Source organism: Phyllostomus hastatus, unplaced genomic scaffold (assembly GCF_019186645.2).
Source record: "Phyllostomus hastatus isolate PE091 unplaced genomic scaffold, TTU_PhHast_1.1 phas_scaffold_317, whole genome shotgun sequence".
In the NCBI taxonomy this organism is placed as follows: Eukaryota; Metazoa; Chordata; class Mammalia; order Chiroptera; family Phyllostomidae; genus Phyllostomus; species Phyllostomus hastatus.
In genome coordinates this window covers 2,105,397-2,131,529 of record NW_025334023.1, presented here as the reverse complement: position 1 = coordinate 2,131,529, position 26,133 = coordinate 2,105,397, and the positions used below count along the sequence as shown (strand labels likewise).

Below are 26,133 nucleotides of genomic sequence, written 5' to 3'. Positions count from 1 at the left end.
CATTGCCTGATTTTAAAATTAACAGATAATGTGGAACTTCAATGAACTAAATGAATTTCAAATTCAAACGTACCTTTTCCCACTGTGGTCTGGTGCGGAGGGGACTGAGCACGGGAGCCACAACCGGGCAGAGGGAGAGAGAGGGAAATCCCGTGTGCGAGGGTCTAGCTAATAAAACCTTTTGTCACAGACCATTGCGTACTTGAATTGAAAGAGTCAGGGTTTTAATAATACCTCTTTCTATTGCTATTTAATGATTTAGGAGCTCATAAACCATTGTTCATAGATCTTTATGTACTCCTAAAATTTGAAGATTTGGTTCTGAATGGGACAGCCATTGTAGCCCACTCTGAGGAGAAGTTGTTTCATGACTTAAAGGCTTGAATGGAGGATATTTTCATGAGCCAGATGGAATTAAACTAGGGAGTCATAATGGAAGTTTCCCACTACTTGGGTTGAGAATAGAGATGTGGAAGAATTTTGTGTGCACTTCTCCTTGCCTTGGTCTTTTCAGCCACACCCAGGTGCACAAGTGCCAGGGGCGGCAAAGGCGGGGTGTGTGGCCGGGTGGCTGGGATACACTGAAACAAACTAGCTAGTTCTCAGTCTCCCGTTAACTGCGTGACTTTGGCCACAAGTCACCACAAGTCACCTAAACTCCTGCAAGCCTCATCTGTACAGATATTTCTTGTCTGTAAAGTGGTAATAATTATAATACCTTACAGGATTGTTTGGATAATTAAACACAGTAATGGATATGAAAACTGTCTTGCATAGTGTGTGGAACGTAATAGATGCTCAGTAATGGCATGTGGACAGTGATATTAAGTAATTGAGAACATCAATTCAGAAATTATGGTCTGTGACTTATTTATCCCTTAAAGAGTTAACTTGTGGATTAAAAAATGTAAGGGACCTCAAAGATAAACTATTCAAGTAATTCTAAAGAATTTTCTTGCCCTGGCTGGTGTGGCTCAGTGGATTGAGCATAGGCCTGTGAATCGAAGGGTCACTGGTTCAATTCCCAGTCAGGGCACGTGCCTGGGTTGCAGGCCAGGTCCCCAGTTGGGAGTGCACGAAAGGCAGCCACATATTGATGTTTCTCTCCTTCTCTTTCTCCTTCCTGTCCTTTCTCTCAAAAATAAATAAATAAAATCTTTTTTTAAAAGAAGAATCTTTAGCCCTGGCTGGCGTGGCTCAGTGGATTGAGCGCAGACTGCGAACAGGGAGGGCATCACAGGTTCAGTTCCCAGTCAGGGCACGTGCCTAGGTTGCAGGCCATGGCCCCCAGCAACCGCACATTGATGTTTCTCTCTCTTTCTCTCTCTTTCTCTCTCCCTTCCCTCTCTAAAAATAAATAAATAAAATCTTTAAAAAAAAAGAATCTTTAAAAAAAAGAATTATCTTCACTAAGTTCAGCAGTCCTAGGTAACTTCCATCTTTTTATTTTTTTAAATATTTTATTTATCTTTTTTAGAGGGAGGGGAAGGGAGGGAGAAAGAGAAGGAAAGAAATATTGATTGATTGGTTGCCTCTTGCACGCCTCCAACCTGGGAGCTGTCCTGCAACTCAGGCACATGCCCTGACCAGGAATCAAACTCGCAACCTTTTGGTTTGCGGGACCATGCCCAACCCACTGAGCCACACCAGCCAGGGTGTTACATTCCATCTTTGTCTGTGTTGGTAATGATTCTCTTCATGATTGCTGCATGGGTTCAGCAACTCCAAGCACGATCATTTCCATTCTTCTTTCCTTCTATTAGGGAAGACAATTTCTCCCAAAAGTTATCCCAGTTATCCCTTATATCTCATTGGCTGAGTTTGCTTTACATGTTTGTGCATACCTAGCTGCGAAGGAGTCTGGGAATGTGATTATCTTCTTGTAGAGGTGGTCTTTGCCAGCAAAAAAATAGGATATTGGTTACCAGTACTATGGCTTTTGCCACATTCCTGTTTTGCCCTGTTTGCCACAGCTACCCATTTCTGATGCCCTCCTAGTGTCGTCCATAAAAGTACAAGCAATGTGTTTGGGTTAGAGTGTGGAAGATGTAGCTGGAATTCCAGTTGCTCCAGACAAATTGGGAATAAGGAACTCCTTAGAAACCATTGTAACCCCTCCTCCCAACTACTTTTGAATTAAGTGTCTTAGGTCAGGAGTAGGTTTTTGTATTGACATAGATAATGGGCCAACAGTCTAGGGCTCTCTTAGGATTTTCTTCTCAGGAATATGGGAGTGGGTAAATATCTTGCCACTTTTGGTCTTCAGATAGTTTGGAGAAATGGCGGCCTAAGGAGCACCAGGTTGTTGTGTTGTATTTTTGCTGAATTTCTTTTACATCTCAGGTGAAGGCATTAATATGTAGTGAAGCGGCTAATCTGAAAGCAAGGAAGGACAAATAAGAGCTAAAAAAAAATACACCTAGCGGAATAATTTTCCCCTTAATCAAGGATACTTCAGTCTTGAAAGTATCAAGTACAAAACCTTCTACCTGAGGAGACCTGTGGTGGGAAGTTGATGTTCCTTCGTAGATTCTTCGAATGTTCATTTGAATCCCACAGATGCTGCTCTGTTTTGCTGGTGTCAGTCTGCAGGGACAATCTGCTGCATAGGCAGGAGTTGGTTCGTGAGTCTGGTTTGTGCTGTGGGCTCTTCAGTGACTAATTTGGGAACCAGGCACAGAAACTTGCAGTCCTGTCCGTTGTTCCATGGCTGCAGATTTCCTGTCATGTGCTGGTCAGGACTTGGCTGGTATTTTTATTTCATTTCATCGTGTCCTCGAAGTGTCCCTTGGTCATGCTTTGTTTTAACATTCCGCTCGATCTCCTTTTTGGCATTCATGTTTGAGTGTCTTGTCATCCAGATGTTTTCTGTTTTGCGAACTTTGCAATAATCCCAATTCAAAAAGAAAATGTTATTTCTGGTGTTATGAACAGTGTCATCATGCCTGGGTCCCACAGGAAACAATTGGGAGTGTATGTCCCTCCATTATACTTGAGCAGTATTTGTTTGACCCCCATTGGCAGCTGGACAGGGGAGGTGAGAGACAGAGACTTTTTTTTTTTAAGATTTTACTTATTTATTTTTAGAGAGGGAAGGGAGGGAGATAGAGAGAGAGAGAAACATCAATGTGCGGTTGCTGGGGGTCATGGCCTGCAACCTAGGCATGTACCCTGACTGGGAATCGAACCTGTGACACTTTGGTTCACAGCCCGCACTCAATCCACTGAGCTACGCCAGCCAGGGCGAGACTTTTTATTATATTTATTTTTGGTATGTTTTGAATTTTTGAGCTATATGAGTGTTACCTGCTCTCAAAATGAAAATTAAATGATTTTGTATTGGTAACATTTTATTGCATGTCTGTTAACATAATACATTGTAAAAGTTCACATTAGCCAATACTAAAATGTCATTTTAGGCTTTTTAATTAGTTTTTAGTGAAGTTATGTTTATTGTTAGTAGACTTGACTATTTCTAATATGTACCAGTGGTAAGAATACTTGATTTACTTCCCTGGCTGGTGTGGCTCAGTTGATGGGGTGTCGTCCTGAAAACTGAAGGGTCGCTGGTTCGAGTCCCGTCAGGGCAAACGCCTGGGTTGTGGGCCAGGTCCCTGGTTGGGGGTGTGTGAGAGGCAGCTGATTGATGTTTCTCTCCCTCTCTCCCTGCCTTCCCCTCTCTTTGAAAATAAATAAATGCAATCTTAAGAAAAAAGAATACTTGATTTACAAACTTATCTTCATAAAATGACTGGCCTCCAGCGGGTCGTGGCTTGGAGCTGGGGAAGCAGGCCGCGTGTGGGGCCATGTTCCTTTTTTCCGTGTTTTGGGATTGTTTTGTCCCCAGACAGGCAGACTTTTAAGGTGATAGGATTCCTGTCCAGTCTAACTTTATTTTATGTGACTTTATCCAAAGGTTTTACATCATGGTCATTTAAAATGTTGTTTTTGTGGTAAAACACTTTTTGCATTATTAGCCCGCTCGCTCCATGGGGAAACTGTTTTGTCTGTTTTACTACAGAGGTATTTTATATATAATCGTTGTCTCAGCTATGTTGAGCTAACTGCATATTTTTTAGTATTCTATTTTTAGCTTTATCTCTTTCCGTTTTTCGAGCGGCTGTTCTCGTAGTTACACCATGCATCTTTAATAGATCGCTGTGCACTTAGAGTTAGTATCGGGCACTCCACATAAGATGCTCACAATAGTTTGTTACTCCATCCCAGACTTTGTGCTGCATACTTAATAAACCTTATAATACAGTGTTGGTTGTGCCTTAAACAGTTATCTTTTAAAGAGATTAAGAGAACAAACAAGTCTTGTACGTTTACCAATTTTAGCTCTCTTCTTTCCTTCCCGAGACCAACACACAGTTTTGAGTTTCAGTCTGGTATCGTTTCCTTTTGGGCTGAAGAGCTTCCTTCAGTGTTTCTGGTGCCATTCTGCCGGTGACAGTTCTTTAAGCTTTCGCTGCTTTGAAAGTGGCTTTGCTTCCCCCTTATTTTTGGATGACAGTTTTTGTTGGATATAGAATTCTGGGTTGACAGTTGGCCACTGCATTGTCTTCTGGCCTTCATTGTTTCTGATGGAAGTGAATTTTTCTTTATTTACTTGTTCTCTTCTGTGTAATGTGCCTTCCCCCTCCCCACCCCTGCTGATAGCTCTTTCCTCCTGATCTTTGGTTTTCTGCACTTTGAATGTGACATGACGTGACGTGACCAATGTGTCTTTGTAACTATCTTGCGTGGGGTTTACTGAGTTTTGTTTGATCCATAAGTGATGTTTTTCAACAAAAATTGGGAATTTTCACGTCAAAACATATTTTTCAAATGTTTTTTTCTGCCCCATTCTTTGTTCTTTGCTTTTTGGACTCTAATTACACGTATGTGTTATACTGATAATAAATAGTCTGTGTTCTCCAGATTGGGTAATTTCTGTTAATTTCTTTTCTGGCTCTTTAGTCCTTTCTTCTTTGGTTTTTAATCTACTTATAAGCCCATCCAGTAAAGTTTGCATTTCTGATCTTGTACCTGTAGGTGCTACAAGATTTATAATATTTATGGTAGCTGTTTCCAGGCTCTCGCCTGCTGTTTCCAACATTGCAGTCCTGCTGTGGACTGTTTCTGTGGGATGCTTCTATGACAGTGGGTCATATTTTCCTGCTTATTTTCATATCTAATACATTTTGATTAATTGGACATTGGGGACGACACATTACAGGAAGTCTCAGTTGTGTTGTCTGTCTTCGAAGAGTGTTGAGTTTCGGGGTTTCAGTGGAAAGCCCAGATGCCCAGGGTGTGCAGCCAGGCCTCCGCCCTGGCTGAACTGGAGCACCGATGTCTGCAGTCATGTTCAGTGTCTGGCATTTGCTCAGCTCTCAGGGCGGCACCAGGGACCCTGTTATGCCCCAGGGTCCCTCCCTGGCTGAGCCAGGAGTCAGGCTGAGCCAGGAGTCTCACCCTGGCTTGTGTGTAGCTGTGTACTGAGACAGGAGTGGTTAAAAACCCCATGCAGATTTCTGAGGCCAGCCCCTTGCATTATTGCCTCCTTACTAGTGTTCTGTCCCATCAGGTCTAGCTTACTCCAGTAGCCCGAACTCAGATATCTGCATCTCAGCTCAGGGAGACCGTTGTGCTTGTCCTAGGATCCGGTGTCCTGTGATAGAGTCGGAAAAGTGTCCCGGGCAGAAAGCTGGAGTGAATGTGGTTCACCCCTGTGCTGCCAGCTATTTCATACCTGAGAAGAGTAGAGTTATATATTTCATCCAGTTTTACAGATATTACTCGAAGAGGCTAGTCTGGTACCAGTTACTTCATCATGGCTAGAAATGGAAGTCTACTTCTTGGATGTAGTGGAGGAAAACATTTAATTTATGTTTAAAAAAAGATTTTATTTATTTATTTTTAGAGAGAAGGGAAAGGAGGGAGAAAGAGAGGAAGAGAAACACTGATGTATGAGAGAAAACATCAGTCAGTTGCTTCTCACATGCCCCCAACTGGAGACCTGGCCTGCAACCCAGGCATGTGCCCTGACTGGGAATTGAATTGGTGACCTTTCGGTTAGCAGCAGGCTGGCGCTCAATCCACTGAGCCACACCAGCCAGGGTTTTCACTGTCTTTAAATACATAAATAAGATATGTTTTTATACATATTTAATAATTACATAATCTTCTGCTTTTGGATATATGAGTTTGGATATTCCATATTTAAATGTATGTATACTGTGGCACAGGAATTTTTTGAACAGCTTTATTAAGATATAATTTACACACTGTGTAATTCACTCATTTAAAGTGCATAATTCAGTGGTTCTTCATATATTCATAGAGTTGCGCATCCATTAACACATTAATTTTAGAACATTTGCATTACCACAAAAAGGAACCCACATCCCTTAGCCGTCATCCTTCCCCTCTCCTTCCATGTGCCAGCCCTAGGCAGCCACTAGTCTACGTTCTGTAGATTTGTTCGTTCTGGAATGGAATGGTCCAACATGTAGTCGGCTGTGACTGGGTGCTTTCACTGAGCATAATGTTCGCAAGGTTCATCAGTGTTGCAGCATCTGTCCGTACTCCATTCTTTTTATTGCTAAATAATATTCTATCGTTTCGATAAATCACATTTTATTAATCCACTTATCAGTTGATGTTTGGGTTGTTTTGCTTTAGTCTGTTGTGCCTAACATGTCTGTGAACATTCATGTATAAGTTTTTTTTCATGTACACGTGTTTTCATGTCTCTTGGGTCTATTCCTAGGAGTGGGATTGCTGAGTAATCTGGTAACTCTGTGCTTGACTATTCTAGCAACTGCCAGACTGTTGTTCAAAGGAACTGTATCATTTTACATTCTCACCAGCCATGTATCAGGGTTCTGGTTTCTTCATATCCTTGTAAGCAATTGCTTTTGAACATTAATTATATGTCAAAGCCAGCAACTATGTATTATATTATTATTGTTCCCATTTTGTACATGAGGAGACTGAGGCTCAGGGTGGTTAAGGTGCTTACTTGCCCTGGATCATAGAGCTAAGAAATGGAGGAACTGGGTTTGAATCTGGGTTTATGCCTGACTTTAAAATTTAATTTTTTCCCTCATTGAAAACTATCTCTACAGATAGAGCAGTTGAAATCAAATGAAATTTTCACGGTATTCCAAGCAGTGAGAGAGCCCAAGCGGATGGATATTTTCTCGGCCTTTATTAGGTCTTGGCAGGGGTCCATTGAACATAAAGAACATCTTTTTTTTTCCTGGCTTTGATGGCTGTACTCAGTTTTCTTGAAAGTGGAAGACAGCTGTTTTTTTCACTCAGGATTATTTTAAATAATTGGAGACACAGCATTTTTAATGCCTATCATGTCCAGACATTGTGGATGAAGTATAGTATCTTGTTTCAAGAACTACTACTTAGAATAGACACCAAAGAAGAGGTGTAAGATTTGGTGCCTTGCAGACCTCTCAATTTGGCTGACTAGTATGGGAGCGGAAGGAGATCCACTGTCTGGCGTTTCATGTTTTTTTCAGATCCAGGATTGGTCAAAGATTGTGTGAAATACTGAACTTTCAGGGATCTTTGGGCTCTTCTGATAATTATATTTGGGGTTTAGGGTTGTTGTTGTTTTTTTAAAGATTTTATTTATTTATTTTTAGAGAGGGAAGGGAAGGAGAAAGAGAGAGAGAAACATCAATGTGCAGTTGCTGGGGGTCATGGCCTGTAACCCAGGCATGTACCCTGACTGGGAATCGAACCTGCGACACTTTGGTTCGCAGCCTGCGCTCAGTCCTCTGAGCTACGCCAGCCAGGGCTTGGGGTTTAAGTTTTATTTTGGGATATTTCTTAGTTGAAAATGTCTTCTGTCATCTGTCTTATTTGTTGTAAGTTAAGAACAGGCAGTTTTGTGGTGATTGAGTGAAGTATACAAAGTTTCTGAATAGCAAGGTTGTTTTTTTTATGGCCACCTAATTATATTTATTTTCAACTTTTTGACAATGTACATAAAATAAAAAATACACTCCACAAATAGCTTAGAATCAGCACATATTGGGTGGTAGAAAGGTATATAACTTCATGATCATTTATATTAGTAAATTCGATTTAATAGAAAAAATTCTTTACATGTTTGAAACTAATAGGTTACAAAAGCTACTGAAATGCTTTTTACCCAGAATATAAATTGCTATTGGTCCATTCCATGGTTTCATTCTGTGCAGCTACATGAATGAAAACAAAGATTCTTCTGAGGAGACATGATGATTCTAAATTTACTTTCAGGAAAATAACCAGATTTTCAAAGCTCCATTAGTTTATTTAAAAAATAAAAATAATAGTAACTAATTGTAAAACTTTGTTGCAAATTTTAAACTGGTTTTGACAGCCTCCTATTTTGTTGATGCCCCTTTTGTCACTGATTTAGGTCTAGGCTTTCTGTGTTAATACACATGTTGAAACTGTCTCCAAACCACCCATTTGTTATATGTCTGTATCATTTTAAGGAAGGAGAAGGCAAGGAAAAAGACTGCAGTGTTTAATTTTATGTAACTCTTCCAGGCAGAAGGCTGTGAAAGATTTATGATGTATCTTTTAAATGGACAATGTAATTCATGGATAAGGAATAAAATGTATCTTGTAGGAAATATATTCAAAGACAAATCATGTAGTAAGAAATTGTGCTAACTTTTATTTGTGTCCTATAGAAACAGCAGAAGTTTTCATTTGATTAAAATGTTTGATATGTGTTGTCTGCCATGATCTCAAAGGCATGTGCGTTCCACTGTAATGACAGGCTATGTGATGAATGACTGTCTCCCACTCTTTTCCTGGCAAAGAAAACTTGGCATCTTAAATCAAGTCTTAAATGATATACTATAGTTGAAAATATTTAAAGTCATGGTTTTTAAAGGTGAATCTGATTATGGATCTCCTGGCAAGATGATTTTGGCAACTTGATTAATGTCAATATATCTTCATGGAAATTAATTTTTTTTTTTAGTGATGTACATCATAATGACATTTGGGTCAATGCCAGACTGCAGGTACAAAGAGGAAGCTGAAAAATTCCTATTGCCTGGTGACGTCGCACAACACATTCCGTACGTGTTTGTGGTGGCGCCGGTGTAAACAGACCTCCTGCACTGCTAGTCGTGTAGAAGCACAGCACGTACAATTCGGTATCGCACATGATACTTGACAGTGAGAATAAATGGTAGTGTTACTAGTTTATGTATTTACTATACTGTACTTTTTGTCGTTATTTTAGAGTGTAATCTTTCTACTTATAAAAAGTTTGTTGTGAAACAGCATGCTGAATCACACACTGCCGCCTCGTACCTTGCGTGTTCACCACGTCTCTTGATTGCGTCATTTTCTCTTGCACTTGATTTAATCTTGTGTTGTCCTGTACAGTGATGTGCTGTCCAGGCCGGCAGCCCCAGGCAGTGGGCTGTACCTCAGAGCCTGGGTGCGTAGTAGACTGTACAATCTAGGGGTGTGCAGGTACACCCAGAGTTCGCACAGTGATAAAATCGACTAATGGCATATTCCTTGGAAAGTGCTCCTGTTGTTGAGGGGTGCACGATTACCTAAAAATGCAATTTTAGTCAGGGGTGATCAACCCTTCTTCCTCAGGTGTGTGTGTGTATGTGTGTCTGTGTGTGTCTGTGTGTGCGTGCGTGTGTGTGCGTGCGCCGTGATATCTGTATTGCTGAAAAATAAGAAGATATAGTAGTCCTCTGTCATCATGCGTTTTTTTCTAGAATGACCTGACTACTACTTAAAGGATGTAATTTTTTAAAACATTTGAAGATTTCTTGTGACTCTCTTCATCTTAGGTCTTATTCATGGCAAACTTGGACTTTCCATTTCTTTGTGATAAAAGTGTCTCTTTTCAGGTAACTCAGTTTGATGACATTATTATTTTTTAATTTATGGTGCATTAAGGGCTGAAAGGAAAAGGAGATTAAAGATGTTCAATTAAAATAAGTCAGCTGGTGAACACATGTAAGTAGAAAACAAGCAGCTCCCTTTAGACTGTATTCTCGGAGTCTGAGGCTGCATGCGGGGAAGTGCCGCGTGGCGGGGGGAGCTGGGGAAGGATGGCTGTGTGATGAGGGAGATCAAAGAACCTTTTCAAATTCCCGAATATTGTCATCACAGTGTGATGACATTGTCTTCTTTGGAATATTTTGAATTCCCAGAATTAAACGTAGCTTATTCACATGTGGGTGCCGACAACACACTGTATTTGTAAGAGAGTCACCTGTGACCTTTACAATATTACAGATGCTTAGGGCTTACTCTTAAGATTCAGAGTTGGTAGATTTTGGGAGAGGCTTGGACACTTAGTCCGAGTCTTGGCTATTGTGAGTCATGCTGCAATGAACATGGGCATGCAGGTATCTCTTAAAGATGGTGATTTCACTTCCTCCAGGTGTATACCCAGAGGTGGGGTTACCGAATCATATTTATATTGTAGTTCTGTGTTAATTTTTGAGGAACCTGCACAGTGTATTCCACAGTGGCTGCACCAGTTTCCATCCCCACCACATGGTGCACACTGACAAGCATTTACTTCTTGTCTTTTTGGTGATGCCCATTTTGATAGGTGTGACGCAGTATCCCATTGTGGTTTTGATTTGTATCATCTGGATGATTAGTGATGCCGAGCACCTTTTCATGTTGGCCATTTGTATATCTTCTTGGAAAACTGTCTTTTTAGGTTCTCTGTCCATGTTTAATAGGATTCTTAATTTTTTTTGCTATTGAGTTATAGGACTTCCTTACGTATTTTGGATATTAATCACTTACCAGATATATGGTTCGTATATATTTTCTCCCAGTCCATAGGTTGCCTTTTCACTTTGCTGTGCAGAGTTTTTCAGTTTGATGTGGTCCCACTTAGTTGTTTTTGCTGTCATTGCTTGGACTTTTGTATCATATCTAAAAAATTGTTGCCAAGACCAGTGTCAAGGAGCTTTTGCCCTATGTTTTTATCTAGGACTTTTACAATTTAAGGTCTTATGTGTAAGTCCTTAATTAATTTCAAGTTAATTTTTGTGCATGGTATATGATAGGGGTCCAATTTCATTTTTTTGTATGTGAATATTTAGTTTCCCAACACCATTTATTAAAAAACTATTCTTTCCCTTCTGAGTGTTCTTGCTTCCCCTGGCAAATATGAGTTGGCACTATGTGCATGGGTGTATTTCTGGGCTCCTTATTCTGTTTATATGATGCCTTTTATGCCAGTATCATACTGCTTTGATTATTATAGCTTTGCAATTTAGTTTGACATTATAATTCTATCTGGAAGTGGTATTTGCTTCATTCATTTTATTGTTTGAGTGTTAAAAATCCATTTGAAATATTTGGTTACATATTTCATCTGCTTCATGGCAGCATTCTTCTCAGGGGTGTCCTTTGGCTGCTATCTTTTTCTTGTTTTTTTTTTCTTTTTTAAATTTTGTATTTATAGAGATTCTGTTCCTGGTTCGTTTTCCATTATTTCTTTTTGAATGAAGAGGGTTTTTGTCTGTCCTACTTTTTGGGATATCAGCAGTAGGAATCTCAGGGTAGAGGTTGTCTTCCAAGTTTACGGTAGTTTGCTTCATGACCAGGATTGTGTGTGTGAACTTGTTTCTCCTTAGCCGGAGAAGATTGGCCGCTGCAGGCCCACTCACAGTGCGGCTGTCTCACTGTCTCGTTGCTGCACTAGCAGCCCCACTTCTGCCAGCAGAGCTTGTCTGTGTGATTTCTTTAGTACTGTCTCCTCTACTTCTTCAAACCGTGAACAGCAAAGCTCTCTCCACCAGCCCGTGTCCCCTGTTTTTGTTGTTGTAGATGTGGTTTAAATTTTATGTCTCGGGAAGTGCACTTGAAGAAATACACCATTCCCATCCCCTTTGCTTTTTTTGGAGCCTCATGCCTTATATTTACCCTCATTCTTCAGTTCAATTTTCTCTTTTTTTGGCCTATATTCCACTTATTTTTATATGCTTCTAGTTTTATTGGAGATCATGTTTGCATGTTTGCTTTTTCTTCTTTTTGTTGCTTTTGGGCCATTTCTGAGAGGAGACGGGAGATTCTGACTTTACTTTGTTATCTAAGACCGGAAGTACTTGACATTTATTTTTTTTTGTTAGTGCTTTGAATATTCAGTTAGTCAAAATATTTAAACTAGATTAACTTTCATAATTATAAACTGTAGGATGTGATATTTTCACTTACTTACCAAACAGTCTTTCTAGTTCTTCATGTGCCAAGTCTGTTCTAAGTGCTTTGCAAATATGTACTCACTTAATCTTTGTAGTGATCCTTTGAGGTAGGTGTTCTTTTTATACCCATTTAAATGATAGGAAGCTGAAGCACAGTCAGGAAGATTAACTTGCCCATGGTTACCTAATTAATAAGAAGTAAGAAGAACACGTTTTGCTTTTCATTCAGGGACTCTAGCATTTGTGGTTCTTGGCATCATCTATTTATACCTCATGCTAATGAATCCTTTGAGAGCAGAGTCCCTCCGTGTCCCTTTCATCTGTGTAGTCCCAGTGCATATTTAGCAGAATACCTGTAATTTAGAAGTTACTCAGAGGATGCTGTTGGTGAATTAATATTCTTTGTTAGGAGCCAAATAATTGCCTCTCAGCCAGACTTACATAGCTTCAGTTGTTCATTTTACTTGCCTTGTTTAAGAAAAAAAAAACATTTGTCTTCTCATGTCATCATTTTAATGCTATTGCCATAGTTGCTGTAATAAAACCTCTAAAAATAGCCATTGTGTTCCAGAACAAAATTATAAAAGTTTCTTTATAAAAGACCTTCAAGGCGCTGATAGCATGAGCACTAGATCCTTTACCCTAGTACACTATCCACACTAAAAGTTACTTTTTATGTTTTAATATTAGTTATATTTAAACAGTGTCATGTGTAAAACAATTGAAGTCAGCTAACTCAAGGTGGTGAGAATGCGGTAGTTCATTTGTTTTCATTGCTGAGGTTTATTTTATTGTGAGAATATACTCATGTCACCATTTGTTAATCTGTTATCCCACTGGTGGGCACCTAGACTGTTTCCTGGTTTTGCCTCTTTATGAATAAAGGTACTACAGATATTTTTGTCAAATGTTTTTGTGGCATATGCTTTCACATGTCTTCGTAAATGTCTAGCATTAGAATTGGTATGTCAAGATAGATTTTTGTTTAGTTTGTTGACATAAGAAACATTCAAACCTGTAGAGAATTTTTTTCTTTGCGTGTTGTTTGTTGTTATTTTATAAGAGTTTGTTTGAGTTAAACTGACAACATGCTGGGAAGCAAGATCTCAGATGCGTTGGAGAATGACAGCTTTGCAGTTTGTGCTGTGCGTTTGGAATTAAGGAGAAAACTAAGGAGGATCACATGAAAGGGGGAGAAAGCGAGGCAGGGACTCAGTGACTGGATTACAGACCAGTCGGCAAGACTGACTGCTCCCTTGAGGGTGATTACTCCTCTGAGGGGTCCAGGAACGAGGCTTGTGAGGGTGTGTTAACCTAGATACACAGGAACAATGGACAAGGCTGGCTTAAATTGAAGATAAACTTTTTATAGGCCTGGGATGTGACTACCCACTGTGCATGACCTGCCCAGTTAGGAATTTATGATCAGGTCAACTTGTGAGGTTACTTTTGGTTAGATTTATCACAGATGCCTTTTTTTTTTAACCCATGAGTTTTATGAGAAATAACCAGTTTTTTCACCCAATTTTCCCCCAAAGTTGTTAAGTTGTTGTATCATTTTTACATTCTTACCAACATGTTCGAGTTTCATTGCTCTATAGCCTCACATACATATATATATATATATATACATATATATATATATATGTATGTATCAGTCTTTTTACCATTCTGGTGGGTGTGTTTAATTTTTTAAAATTTATGGGTTTTTTTAGAGAGAGAGGGGAAGGGAAGAAGAAAGAAAGGGAGAGAAACATCAATTGGTTGCCCTTCGTACATTCCCCGACCAGGGACCGAACCTGCGACCCAGACATTCGTCCTGACTGGGAATTGAACCTGCGACCTTTCAGTTTGCAGGACGACTCCCAACCAACTGAGCCACACTGGCCAGGGCTGTTTATTTTAATTTTTAACATTCATCATTATGGTTATTGATATCCCATCTGGACTAATACCATTTGAACTTAGGTGTTCTGCTTATCCTAGTAATGAATTACAGAGTTCAGGAGTCTCCAAGAAAACTCACTTTTCTTTTTTTTTTAATTGTTGTTTAAGTACAGTTGTCTCCATGTGTCCCCATCACTCCCTCCAACACCAGCCATCCCACCTCCCACACCCAATCCTACCCGCCTTTTGCTTTGTCCATGGGTCCTTCATATATGTTCCTTGACAACCCTTCCCCTTTTCCCCCCTTTTCCCCTCCCACCTCCCCTCTGGTTACTGTCAGTTTGTTCTTTATTTCAATGTCTCTGTTTATATTTTTCTCACTTATTTGTTTTGTTGATTAGGTTCCACTTATAGGTGAGATCATATGGTATTTATCTTTCACTGTCTGGCTTATTTTGCTTAGCATAATGCTTTCCAGCTCCATCCATGCTGTTGCAAAGGGTAGGAGCTCCTTTCTTTCTGCTGTGTAGTATTCCACTGTGTAAATGTACCATAGTTTCCTGATCCATTCATTTACTGATGGGCACTTAAGTTGCTTCCAGCACTTGGCTATTGTAAATTGTGCTGCTATGAACATTGGAGTGCATAGGTTCTTTTGAATTGGTGTTTCAGGGTTCTTAGGACAAAAGCCCAGCAATGGAATTGGTAGGTCAAAAGGCAGTTCCATTTTTAGTTTTCTGAGGAAATTCCATATTGTTTTCCACAGTGGCTGCACCAGTCTGCATTCTCACCAAACCCTCCACGTCGTCTTCAACACTTGTTTGTTGATTTGTTTATAATGGCCATTCTGACTGGTGTGAGGTGGTATCTTACTGTGGTTTTAATTTGCATCTCTGTGATGACTAGTGATGCTGAGCATCTTTTCATGTGTCTCTGGGCCCTCTGTATGTCCTCCTTGGAGAAGCGTCTGTTCAGGTCCTTTGCCCATTTTTTAATTGGGTTGCTTGTCTTCCTGGAGTGAAGTCGTGTGAATTCTTTATATATTTTGGGGATCAAACCCTTGTCTGAGGTATCATTGGCAAATATATTTTCCCATATGGTTGGTTCCCTTTTCATTTTGCTGATGTTTTCTTTAGCCAGGCAGAAGCTTTTTATTTTGATGAGATCCCATTTGTTTATTCTTTCCTTTATACCCCTTGCTCTATGGGACATATCAGTGAAAATATTGCTGTGTGGAATATCTGAGATTTTCCTGCCTACGTTCTCCTTATATTTAAGTCTTTTATCCATCTGGAGTTTCTGTGTATGGTGTAAGTTGGTGGTTGAGTTTCATGTTTTGGCATGTAGCTATCTAGATGTCCCAACACCATTTGTTGAAGAGGCTATTTTTACTCCATCTTATGCATCTGCCCCCTTTGTCGAATATTAATTGGCCATGGAGACTTGGGTTTATTTCTGGTTTCTCTGTTCTGTTCCACTGATCTATGAAGACAACTTACTTCTGACACCAACTTCAAGTTTGGAGGTCTCCAAGACCACCCTCATTTCTGACATGTCTTGTAAGATTGGGTGTCCCCAAAACCACAGTCCCCCAAACCACTCTCAGATTTGATAATTTGTCAGAAGGACTCACAGAACTCACTGAAAGTTTACTAAATGTTATGGTTTATTATAGTGAAAAGATATATTTTAAAATTGGCCAAGGGAAGAGTTGCATCACTTAGATAAGATTGAGTGCACATCGGCTGACCTTAGTCTCCAGCTCCTTCGGAAGTGGTCCGACCCCATGCTCCCCACCTGCCTGCCCCCAAATAAATCACACTGTAGCGTAGATTGTCTGGCATGGCCTAATGTCCGTAGGTAAACAAAAATGCTTTTATCAGGCATGACATTCCAGAGGTTTTGGGCAAGGTTAATGCTTTACTGTACACTTAACATACCCCCCTTGGTTTTTAAAGCTCATAAAACACAAAATGGTTGTGTTAACTGATATAATCTGTTACCAAGGTCAGGAAACTTGAAGTGCAATCTTGTTCTAAATTGCCAGGTTGGTTCTGCCTGTGCCAGGAGCCAACCCACTGAGCTATTTAACTCAAACGTATGGAGTGTGAAACCTGATGTAGTTTCTGTTCGTTGGTTTGTTCATTTGTTCATTCATTCACGGACTCAGCAACATCTGTTGAGTGTCTGCAGTGTTCAGGCATTGCGCTGCACGTGTAGACAGGGACTCCACAGTCCATTCACTGTTGCCAGCACTTGAAGCAGGTGGAATTCAGGAAGACTCCTCGGGAAGAGCATGCTCAAACTAAGTTTTGAAGGCTGAGGAAGATTTAGGGTCAATAATGGGGGAAGGGAATTTCTAGCAAAAAGGACGACATTTGCTAGAGTGTGAAAGCATGAGCATACGGGTCCTTTTAAGAAACCTGGCTGTTCCTGGACTGTGAGTGGGGGAGGGAGGGTGGTTTCCAGAGGGGAGGCCATGTTAGCCATTAAGTCCTGACAGTCAGCAGCCTCTTGAGGGAAAGGCAGACAGCTTTTGACCCTGGGATTGATTTCTGGAAGCCATTTCAGAAGTGTTAGCAAGAGAGTGGTTTGATCAGATTTGTCTTAGGAAAATTATTTGAAACATTGGATTTTATTAAAAAATTAGTTGTCGCAGGGATTTATTCTTGCTCCTTTCCATATGATATGGAATTTATATTTTTTCATATAAATAAATGAGTTGATTGAAAATTAGTGCTTTTATATCTTGGTTTATAATTATAGAAGTAATAGATTATTGGACAAAACATAGAGTAGAAAGTAAGAATGTCATGTCCTCTTCTCTGCACAATAAAAATTTGGCAAACATCCTTTCAGGGTCTTCCCCCATATGCACTTTCCAAGTATTGTATACAAGACCTGGTGAGTGAATACAGGTATCTGTGTTACACAGAGCTATATTAATGTTTTTAAGGTAAAATGAGATTTTGCTTTGTTTACTTTTCTGAAGCTTTTTAAAAATACTAGATAATATATTTTAGCTTCCTTCATAGTACTTATAAATATCCCATTTATCATTAAATAATTCTTTGTATAATGATTTTTTACTCTCTGTTAGTCCCACCAGACGTCTGTCTGTTCCCTGTGACACCATCAGCACCTAGACCGTGCCTGGCCCATCGCAGCAGGGCAGCCGGTGTGTCGGTAACTGCATGAATTAATTGAGGACGTCTTTGATACCAGTGCATATAGGTCCACCATGTTCTTTTTAGTGGCATTATAAGGGTCTTCTGAATGAATGTAGTGTAACTTATTTTCAAAGGTCAGTTTGTTTTAACTATTTACAATAGCCATTATGGAAAATAGTTTGACTGTTCTTCAAAAAAATTAAACATAGAATTGCAGTATGACCCTGCACTTCCACTCCTAGGGATATACCCAAGAGAACTTAAAACATATCTCTACATAGAAATTTATGAGCAAATGTTTATAGCAGTACTATTCATAACAGTTAGGGTTTGGAAATAACTCAGATGTCCCTCAATGGATGTGGTATTTCCATGCAATGGAATATTATTCAGCTATGAAAAGGATTGAAATTTTGATTCATTCTACTACTTGGATGAACCTTGAAAACACTGAGTGAAAGAAGCCAGCCAGGCAATGTTATATGATTTCATTCATACAAAATGCCCAGAACAGGCAAATATGTAGAGACAGAAAATAATCTAACAGGGGCAAGGGGCATGGAGAGTGTTTACTTAGTGGGTATGGAGTGTTCTGGAGTGACAGCAAATTTTCAGCACAGAGAGAGGTGGTCGCACACACTGTGAATGCAGTGACTGCTATCGAGGGGTACACTTTAAAGGGGCTAACTGTATGCTATGTATATTTCACCTCAATAAAAACATACATTCATTCCTTTATACATGGTGTTGATTTATATAATAAAAATAAAATTGCAGTAAAGGTCTTTCTTTTACAATTACCACCAGTTCCTTTCTTCACGTTGAGCCAGTTAGCCCAGTTTCATGGTAAACATTTCAGGAAATTCTCTCACAGTCATTCCTAAGGGGATCGCAGCAGGCATTTCTGCACAGAGCAGTTTTTCATTTGAGGGACTGTTGTAATTGAGAAGTATTGTAATTATCTTTCCAGTTTTAGTATATGTGCTTCTGAAGCCAGCATAATAATTATCATAATCTAGAGCATTCATGTAAAACATTTTAATATGTAAAGATAGTATGCTATATACATTATTCTGTAACTTTTCTGTTTACTTAACATTGCATCTTCCTATAAATTGTCCCAGTACCATTTACTAAATAATCCAGCTTTTCCTCTTTGAATCGAAATGTCGTCTTTTTCAGTTCATAAATTTTTATGTGTGTTTGGGAGTGTTTGTGACCTCTGTTTTGATTATCTCTTCATTTTACTCATGTTCTATTACCAAACTGTTTTAATTTCTGTTGCTTTTTAAATTATTTTTACTATCTGGTGAGGGTAGGTCCTTTTAATTTTTTCTTTTCAGAATGTTTGTGACTCTTCTTAAATGTTCATTTTTTTTCCATGTGAATTTTATACTCTATTTTCCTAGTTAAAAGAAAAATACTTTTGGAATTATGGCAAACTTACCTCAACTCCCCAACCCTTGGCAATCAGTAATCTACTTCCTGTCTTTCTGGACCTGCCTATTCTGGACATTTTGGATAAATGGAGACATATAACACGTGTTTGTTCACTATCTGGTTCACTCATGTTGTCGGGTGTATCAGTGCTCTGTGAACGTGCCATGCCCTGTTTACCTGTTGTTTATCCATTGGTGGACATTGGGTTGTTGCCCCTTTTTTGGCTTTTGTGAGTAATGTTGCTATGAACACCCCTTTCCAGGTTTTATGTAGACATATGTTGTGAGTGGTTTGGGGTATACAAGAGTCACCCTTTACCCATTGTTTTGCTTTCCATGGTGTTAGTCACTCATAGTCAGCTGTGGTCTAAAAATATTAAATGAAAAATTTGAGAAATGAAAAGAAATTTATAAGTTTGGACTTGCCTGCCACTGAGCAGGATGTTGAGACCTTGCACATTCATGCTCTGCCCCGTCCGCACTGTGAGTCACCCTTCTGTGCAGCCCATTCATGCTGTGAACACTACCTGCCCGTTTGTCACGTTGTAGCCCTCTCAGTCACGAGATGGACGGGCACGGTGTCACAGTGCTTGTGTTTAAAAAATCCCTTACTTTACTTCATAATGACCTCAAAGAGAAAGAGTAGTGACTTCGGTGATTTGTATATGCCAGAGAGAAGCCATAAAGTGCTTCTTTAAGTGAAAAGGTGAGCATTTATAGGAAAAAACAGTATATATAGGGCTTGGTGCTACGGACAGTTTTAGGCATACACTGAGGGGTGGGAATTGAAATGTGTTATCTGCAGACAAGGAGGTACAACTGTATACCTGTGAATAGAATTGCTGGGTCATATAGGAGCTTTATGTTTAACCTTTTGAGGAATTCCCAGACTTTTTTCCAAAGCCACTGTACCATGTTGCGTCCCCTCCAGCACCACGGGAGAGTTCAGATTTCTTCACATCGTTGCCGACCCTTGTTCTTGTCCATCCATTTACTTGTAACATCTGTCAGTATTTGGGAAGAGGTTTTATGATAAACTGATGGTGCGTTTTATTTAACAAATACCTTTACATCTTATATGAAGATTACCAGAGGATTTTTTTCTTGCTTTGCTCTCTTCATATGGTGAATCATAATTTATTTCCTGATATTGATGATGTTGATTTTGAGTAATTCTCATCTTGGATTTGTTTTCTTTATTTAGAACAGGAAATTACTTAGTAGACACATAATTGTTTAGTAGTAACTAAAAATTCCATTAAGAATTTTGAAATTAGTTGTTATGCATGTTCAGAGTAAAAGAGTTAGTTCCCATTTTCTTGCAGACTGTACTTGTTACATTCTTATTTCCAGATGAGTTACACAAGCTTAAAAGGGTAATAAGTAAACAGCTTAAGTATTTACTTTTATTTTTTATAAAATATTAAAAATACTATCTCCTTCAAAATATAGGTAAATTTTTAGATTTTTTTAATGGTGAAAATATAAGCTAGTTCATTTAGCTTAGTGTCTTTTGCCTAAATATTTGCATTGGGTAGGGAGATAACATATTTGGTAGTACTAGTCATAATAATTTCTAAGTTCAATTTTAATTTTAACTTTTTAAGTTAAATTTATTGGGGTAACATTGGTTTATAACATTACATACGTTTCAGGTGCACAGCTCTGTACTACATCGTCTGTGTGTTTCCTAGTGTGCTCGCTGTCAGCATTCTTGTTGGCTTCTGTCACCGTGTGTTTGACTCCCTTTACCCTGTTCTCCGGCGATCACTGTGCTGTGTCTGTGAGTTTGTTCTGTTTGCTCATCTGCTGCTTTTTGTTTTATAGCCCATGTACGAGTGAAATCATATGGTTCTTGTCCTTTTTCATCTGACTTCTGTCACTTAACACTATACTCTCAAGATCCATTCATGTTGTCATGGAAAAGATTCCATCTTTTTTATGGCTGAGTAGTATTCCATTTTATATAGATACCACATCCTCCTTACTTTGTCATTGGTTGGAGGGCACTTAGGTTACCTGTTTCCACATCTTGGCGCTAGTGAATACCGCAACAATGCACATAGGGGTACACATATCTTTATGAATAAGTGTTTTCAAGTTTTTCAGGTAGATACCCAGAAGAGCCAGTGCTGGGTCACATAGTAGCTCTATTCTTAATTTTTTGAAGAGTATCCATACTGTTTTCCTTAGAGGCTATACCAGTTTACATTTCCACTAGAGGTGTACAAGCGTTCCCTTTTCTTCACATCCTGTCTGTCACTTGTCGCTTCCTGTCTTATTGATAATAGCCATTCTGACAGGTGTCACATGTCACATTGTGGTTTTGATCTGCATTTCCCTTTAGCTAGTGAAGTCGAGCATCTTCTCATCTATCTGCTGGCCATTTGTATGTCTTCTTAGGAACCGTATCTATTTGGGTCCTCTGCCCATGTTTTAGTTAGATTGTGTTTTATTGTTGAGTTCTTTATATATTTTGGAGATTAGCCCCTTACTGGAGGTATGCTTTGCAAATATCTTTTTCCCTTCACTTGTTTACCTTTTGTTTTGTTGATGGTTTCTTTTTCTGTGCAGAAGCTTTTTGGTTGGAAGGAATCTCATTTATTATTGCTTTTACTTCCCTTGCTTTGGGGTCAAGTTCACAAAAACCCACTCCTCTGAGACCAAGGTCTGTAAGTTTAGTGCCTATGTTTTTTTTATCTCTACTTTATTGTTTCAGGTTTTATGTTCATGTCTAATCTATTCTGAGTTAATTTTTGTGCACGGTGTCAGATAGCAATCCAGTTTCATTCTTTTGCATGTGGCTTTCCATGTTTCCCGACACTATTTACTAAAGAGGCTTTTCTTTCTCTGTTGCATGTTTTTGGCTCCTTTGTTGAAAACGGTTGTCCATATATGTTTGGGTTTATTTCTGGGCTCTTGATTCTGTTGCATTGGTCTGTGTGTCTGTTTTTCTTCCAGTACTGTGCGGTGTTGATTATTGTTGCTCTGAACTATAGTTTGAAGTCAGGGAGTGTGATGCCTTTGGCTTTGTTATTTTTTTCTCAAGATTGCTGTGGCTATTTGGAGTGTTTTGTAGTTCCATATAAATTTGAGTATTTTTTGTTCTGTTTCTGTGAAAAATGTCAGATTTTGATGGCAATTACATTCATACTATGAAAGGCTATACACCACCAAATTCAATAATGTACAAGAAATGAACAAATTCTTATGAATATATAAGAGCCACGAAGAATTGGACAACCTAAATAAACCAATCAAATGCTAAGAAAAATGAAACAGCAATCAAAACAGAAGTCCAGGCCCCAGTGGCTTCTCCAGTGAATTCTGCCAAACATTCAAAGGAAATTTAAAAATGTATCCTTCTCAAACTCTTCCAAAAGATTGAAGAAGAGGAAGTATTTCCTAACTTAGTTTTATGAGGCCAGCATAACCCTGATACCAAAACCAGGCGAGGACACATGCACACACAAAGAAAACTACAGGCTAATATCTCTAAAGAACACAGATGTAAAAACCCTGAACAAAATGTTGGCGAGTCAAATGCAACAGTGCGTTATAAAGAGAACACTTCGTGACCCATGGCGTGCGTCCTGGGGATGCAAGGATGGTCCAGTGTTCGCCAGTCAGTCAGTGTCGATGCACCACTTTAACAAAATAAAAGCTAAAAATCACATGATTATATAAATGTATGCAGGAAAAGCATCTGACAATAAGAACATCCATTTATGATTAAAGTGTTCAATAAAGTGGGTATAGAAGGAAAGTATCTCGTCATAATAAAGGTCACACGTGACAGAGCCTCAGGTAACATACTCAACAGTGAAGAACTGAAAGTGTTTACTCTTCGATCAGTAACAAGGCAGGGCTTCCCACTCTCACCAGTGGTATTCAGCACAGTACTGGTGGTCGTAGCCAGAGCAGCCAGGCTGGCCTGAAATGGAAAGCATCCAAGTGGGGAGTGAAGAAGTAAAACCCTCACTGCTTGTCCATGACATGGTTCTCCGTAGAGAAAACCTTTAAGATGCTGTCAAATGACTATCAGAAACAATAGAAATACAGTAAAGTTGCAGGATGCAAAATCAGTATATAAAAATATGCTGTGTTCTTATATACCAACAATGAAATATCAGAAAAAGATATGAAGTAAACAGTCCCATTTGTAATTGCAACAAAAATGATAAAATACCTCGGAATGAACTTAAAGAAAGTGAAGGACCTATACACTGAAAACTGCAAGACCTTGTTGAAAGAAATTGAAGAAACAAAGAAGTAGAAAGATATTTTGTGTTCATGGGTTAGAATAAATATCATTAAAATGGCCATATTACCTAAATCCTATTTTAATAAAACAGCATAAGTATAAAAGTGTGTGTGTTATGCTTGTGAGTGTTCATTTATTTATTGAAAAATAAGGACTATATATTTTTTGAACACAAGACAAATTCTTACTCAGACATCAGGAAATAATAGAATGCAAAAGCAGAAGAAGAAAATGAAAACCTGTAATCCCACTACCTACAGCAAACTCACAGTACTATTTTGGTATATCTGTATATAGAGAGAGAGTTCTATAACCCCAACACATACACACACATACCTGTGTGTGTGTGTATATCTACATATGTAAAATACAATATATAAATGCACATATACACACATATATAATATATAGTTTATGTGTTTTCTCTTAAGGAGAGTAGACTAATTGTATTTTAGAGGACTGTTAAATACTTTATAATGTGCAGTACACCATAAGGAAAACGTTCTTGCTCAACTTCGTTTTCCATTTTTTTATTGTAGTAAAATACACACAATATAAAATTTATTATCTCAGCCATTCTTGAGGGTACAGTTAGTGGTGTCATGTCCACTCATATTGTTCTGAACCCTGCACTACCTTCCGTCTACAGAACCCTTTTTATGCTGCAGAACTTAGACCCTGTGCCTGTTAAATAACTTCTCTGATCACCTCCCCCCAACCCTTGGCACCGCATTCTCCTTTCTGTGTGAATTTGACTACTCCAGAACTTTGTATAAATGGAATCATGTAGTATGTAAATTTTGTTACTAAATTATTTCACTTAACATATTATCCTCAGGGTTCATTCATGTAATAGCACAGGTAAGGGTTTCCTTCCTTTTTAAGGCTGCATAGTAGCTATTTGCCCAAAACAATTGTAATAAAATTTTAAATGGCTGTATTTCTTATATAAGAGACGAACAGCCATTAAATACTTGTTAAAGTGGGAATTTTGGCTTACTGCCTTTTTCCCCTATTCCAGCTCTTTTCTTTATGTTTTTCACTTTTTCTCTGATATCTCTGCCTTAATGAAGTGCTTTTAAGAGCACACACATCTGGCACCTATAGGAAAGTTTTTAAACTCAGACTGTTTAAGGTAAATTGTCAATATCATCATATTTCATTGATTCTACCTTGCCTATGGTTTGTAAGGTATACTGTTACTGCATCACTGTTAAATAGAAGAAAATAACACCAATCATTAATGGAAGGTGAACCCCAGTATAATAAATGTTCAAGTGTGGAGAGTGCCTGCCGTGGAATCTGTGAAACGTGTGTGTGGAGAGGGTGCTCCTGCCACACCCCAGCGGGTGCTTTGTGTGGTGGCTGTCAGAACAGCCTGGGGCGAAGGACGTGGTGCGGCTCTTCTTCTCACTGAGAAGCTGATAAAATTTCATTAGAACCTTGTTTTCTGTAGTTCCCTCTATATTGGTTAATAAACAGTTTGAGTGCCTACTATGCACTAGCCATTCTGATGACAGTAGCTAACATTTATATAGCTTTTATTGTGTGCTAGACACTGTTTTAAGTACTTTATGTATTTTAGTTAGCTAAATCTTGCATTATCCCTGCAAGGTGGGTATTGTTACTATCCCATTTTACCAAAGAGGAAACTGAGGCACAGAGAAGTCAAGTGACTTGACCAAGGTCATGCGGCTAGTAAGTGGTGGAGCGAGGATTTGAATGCAAATTGTCTGACTCCAGGGTCTGTAGTGTAAGCAGTATTCCTAGGCACATAGGGTGAAAGAAAATCAGCTCTTCACTTAACACAGCTTATCAGGCAATATTTGAGGGTGGGTTGCTAAATTTATGTGAAATTATTATTACACTTTTAGTAATGAATTATTTTTATTTGTGTTTTTAGGACATTCAGTCAGAAGAAGGCTGCTATTGAGAAAGAGTATGCACAGGTAAGCTTCAGAACGGAGGTCCTCATCCTACGTATACCTGTCCTTTATAAGGCACGAGGGCACGTGTTTGCTGGAGAGAAGCCTTGGTATCCCTGCATTCTCCTTTCCTCCTTATTTCTGCTTGTCTCACTTAGATTCCTGTTTTACTCCGTCTGAATCTTCAGATAAGGATCTATGTTGTTCTTTACTACAAAGAAAGCCGCAAACCTTTTGGGAGAAGATATTTATGATATTTATAAAGTAATTACAAGTATATGTAATAATAATGAATACATTTATGTATTCTCCCTTATATATCCCTTTCTCTGCTGTTTTATGAAAGGTTAATTGTTGTTTTTGTTCCATCAGGCATTTATTTCTCATTAGGCCCCTATTTATAGGGAATGATGTGCTTTCAGTATGGCACAGAAAATTTAAGCATATCCTTCTTTTATTTTAAATTTTTTAAAAAGATTTAAGCCCTGGCTGGCGTAGCTCAGTGGATTGAGCGCAGGCTGCAAACCAAAGTGTCGCAGGTTCGATTCCCAGTTAGGGTACATGCCTGGGTTGCAGGCCATCACCCCCAGCAATCACACATTGATGTTTCTCTCTCTCTCTTTCTCCCTCCCTTCCCTCTCTAAAAATAAATAAATAAATAAATAAATAAATAAATAAATAAAATCTTTAAAAAAAAGATTAATGTAGAAATATTTTTAAAAAATTTTAAAAGATTTATTTATTTATTTTTAGAGACAGGGGAAGGGAGAGAGAAAGAAAGGAAGAGAACATCTATGTGTGATTGCCTCTCGTGCCCCACTACTGGGGTCCTGGTCCACAACCCAGGCACATGTCCTGACTGGGAATCAAACTAGCGATCCTTGCTTCCCAGTTTGGTGCTCAATCCACTGAGCTACATCAGCCAGGGATCCTTCTTTTATTTTAATTAAATTCTTAATTGCTCCCAGATAGCTAAATGTGCCAAGAAAAAATTATGTTTATATATCATTTTATGAGTATGTAAGAATTAATAACTTAACCTTCCTTGTACAAAAGTAGTTTAACATAATTTGGAAATTTTGGCTCTTGTAAGCAGTTACTTTCTATGTGGAGTAGTATTCTAAAATTGATCACCTCTCCCTCTGCCTGAAAAAAAATGGACTCTTCCTCAAAAAAAAATTATAAAAGTAGTGTTTATAACACAATTTAAAAATACAGGGGAATGTTAGAAGGAAAAAT

The 26,133-nt window shown here is 38.7% G+C and overlaps 1 protein-coding gene across 3 annotated transcripts in view; it reads left to right on the top strand.

Moving 5' to 3' along the window:
• The window catches only part of FCHSD2 (FCH and double SH3 domains 2), a 227,049-nt gene that overhangs the window by 19,138 nt on the left and 181,778 nt on the right, over positions 1–26,133 (top strand). For all 3 annotated transcript variants that reach the window (XM_045818082.1, XM_045818081.1, XM_045818083.1), the window contains one exon: positions 24,873–24,918. In XM_045818082.1, the coding sequence (XP_045674038.1) occupies positions 24,873–24,918 (46 nt within the window). The remainder of the gene's footprint in view (positions 1–24,872; positions 24,919–26,133) is intronic.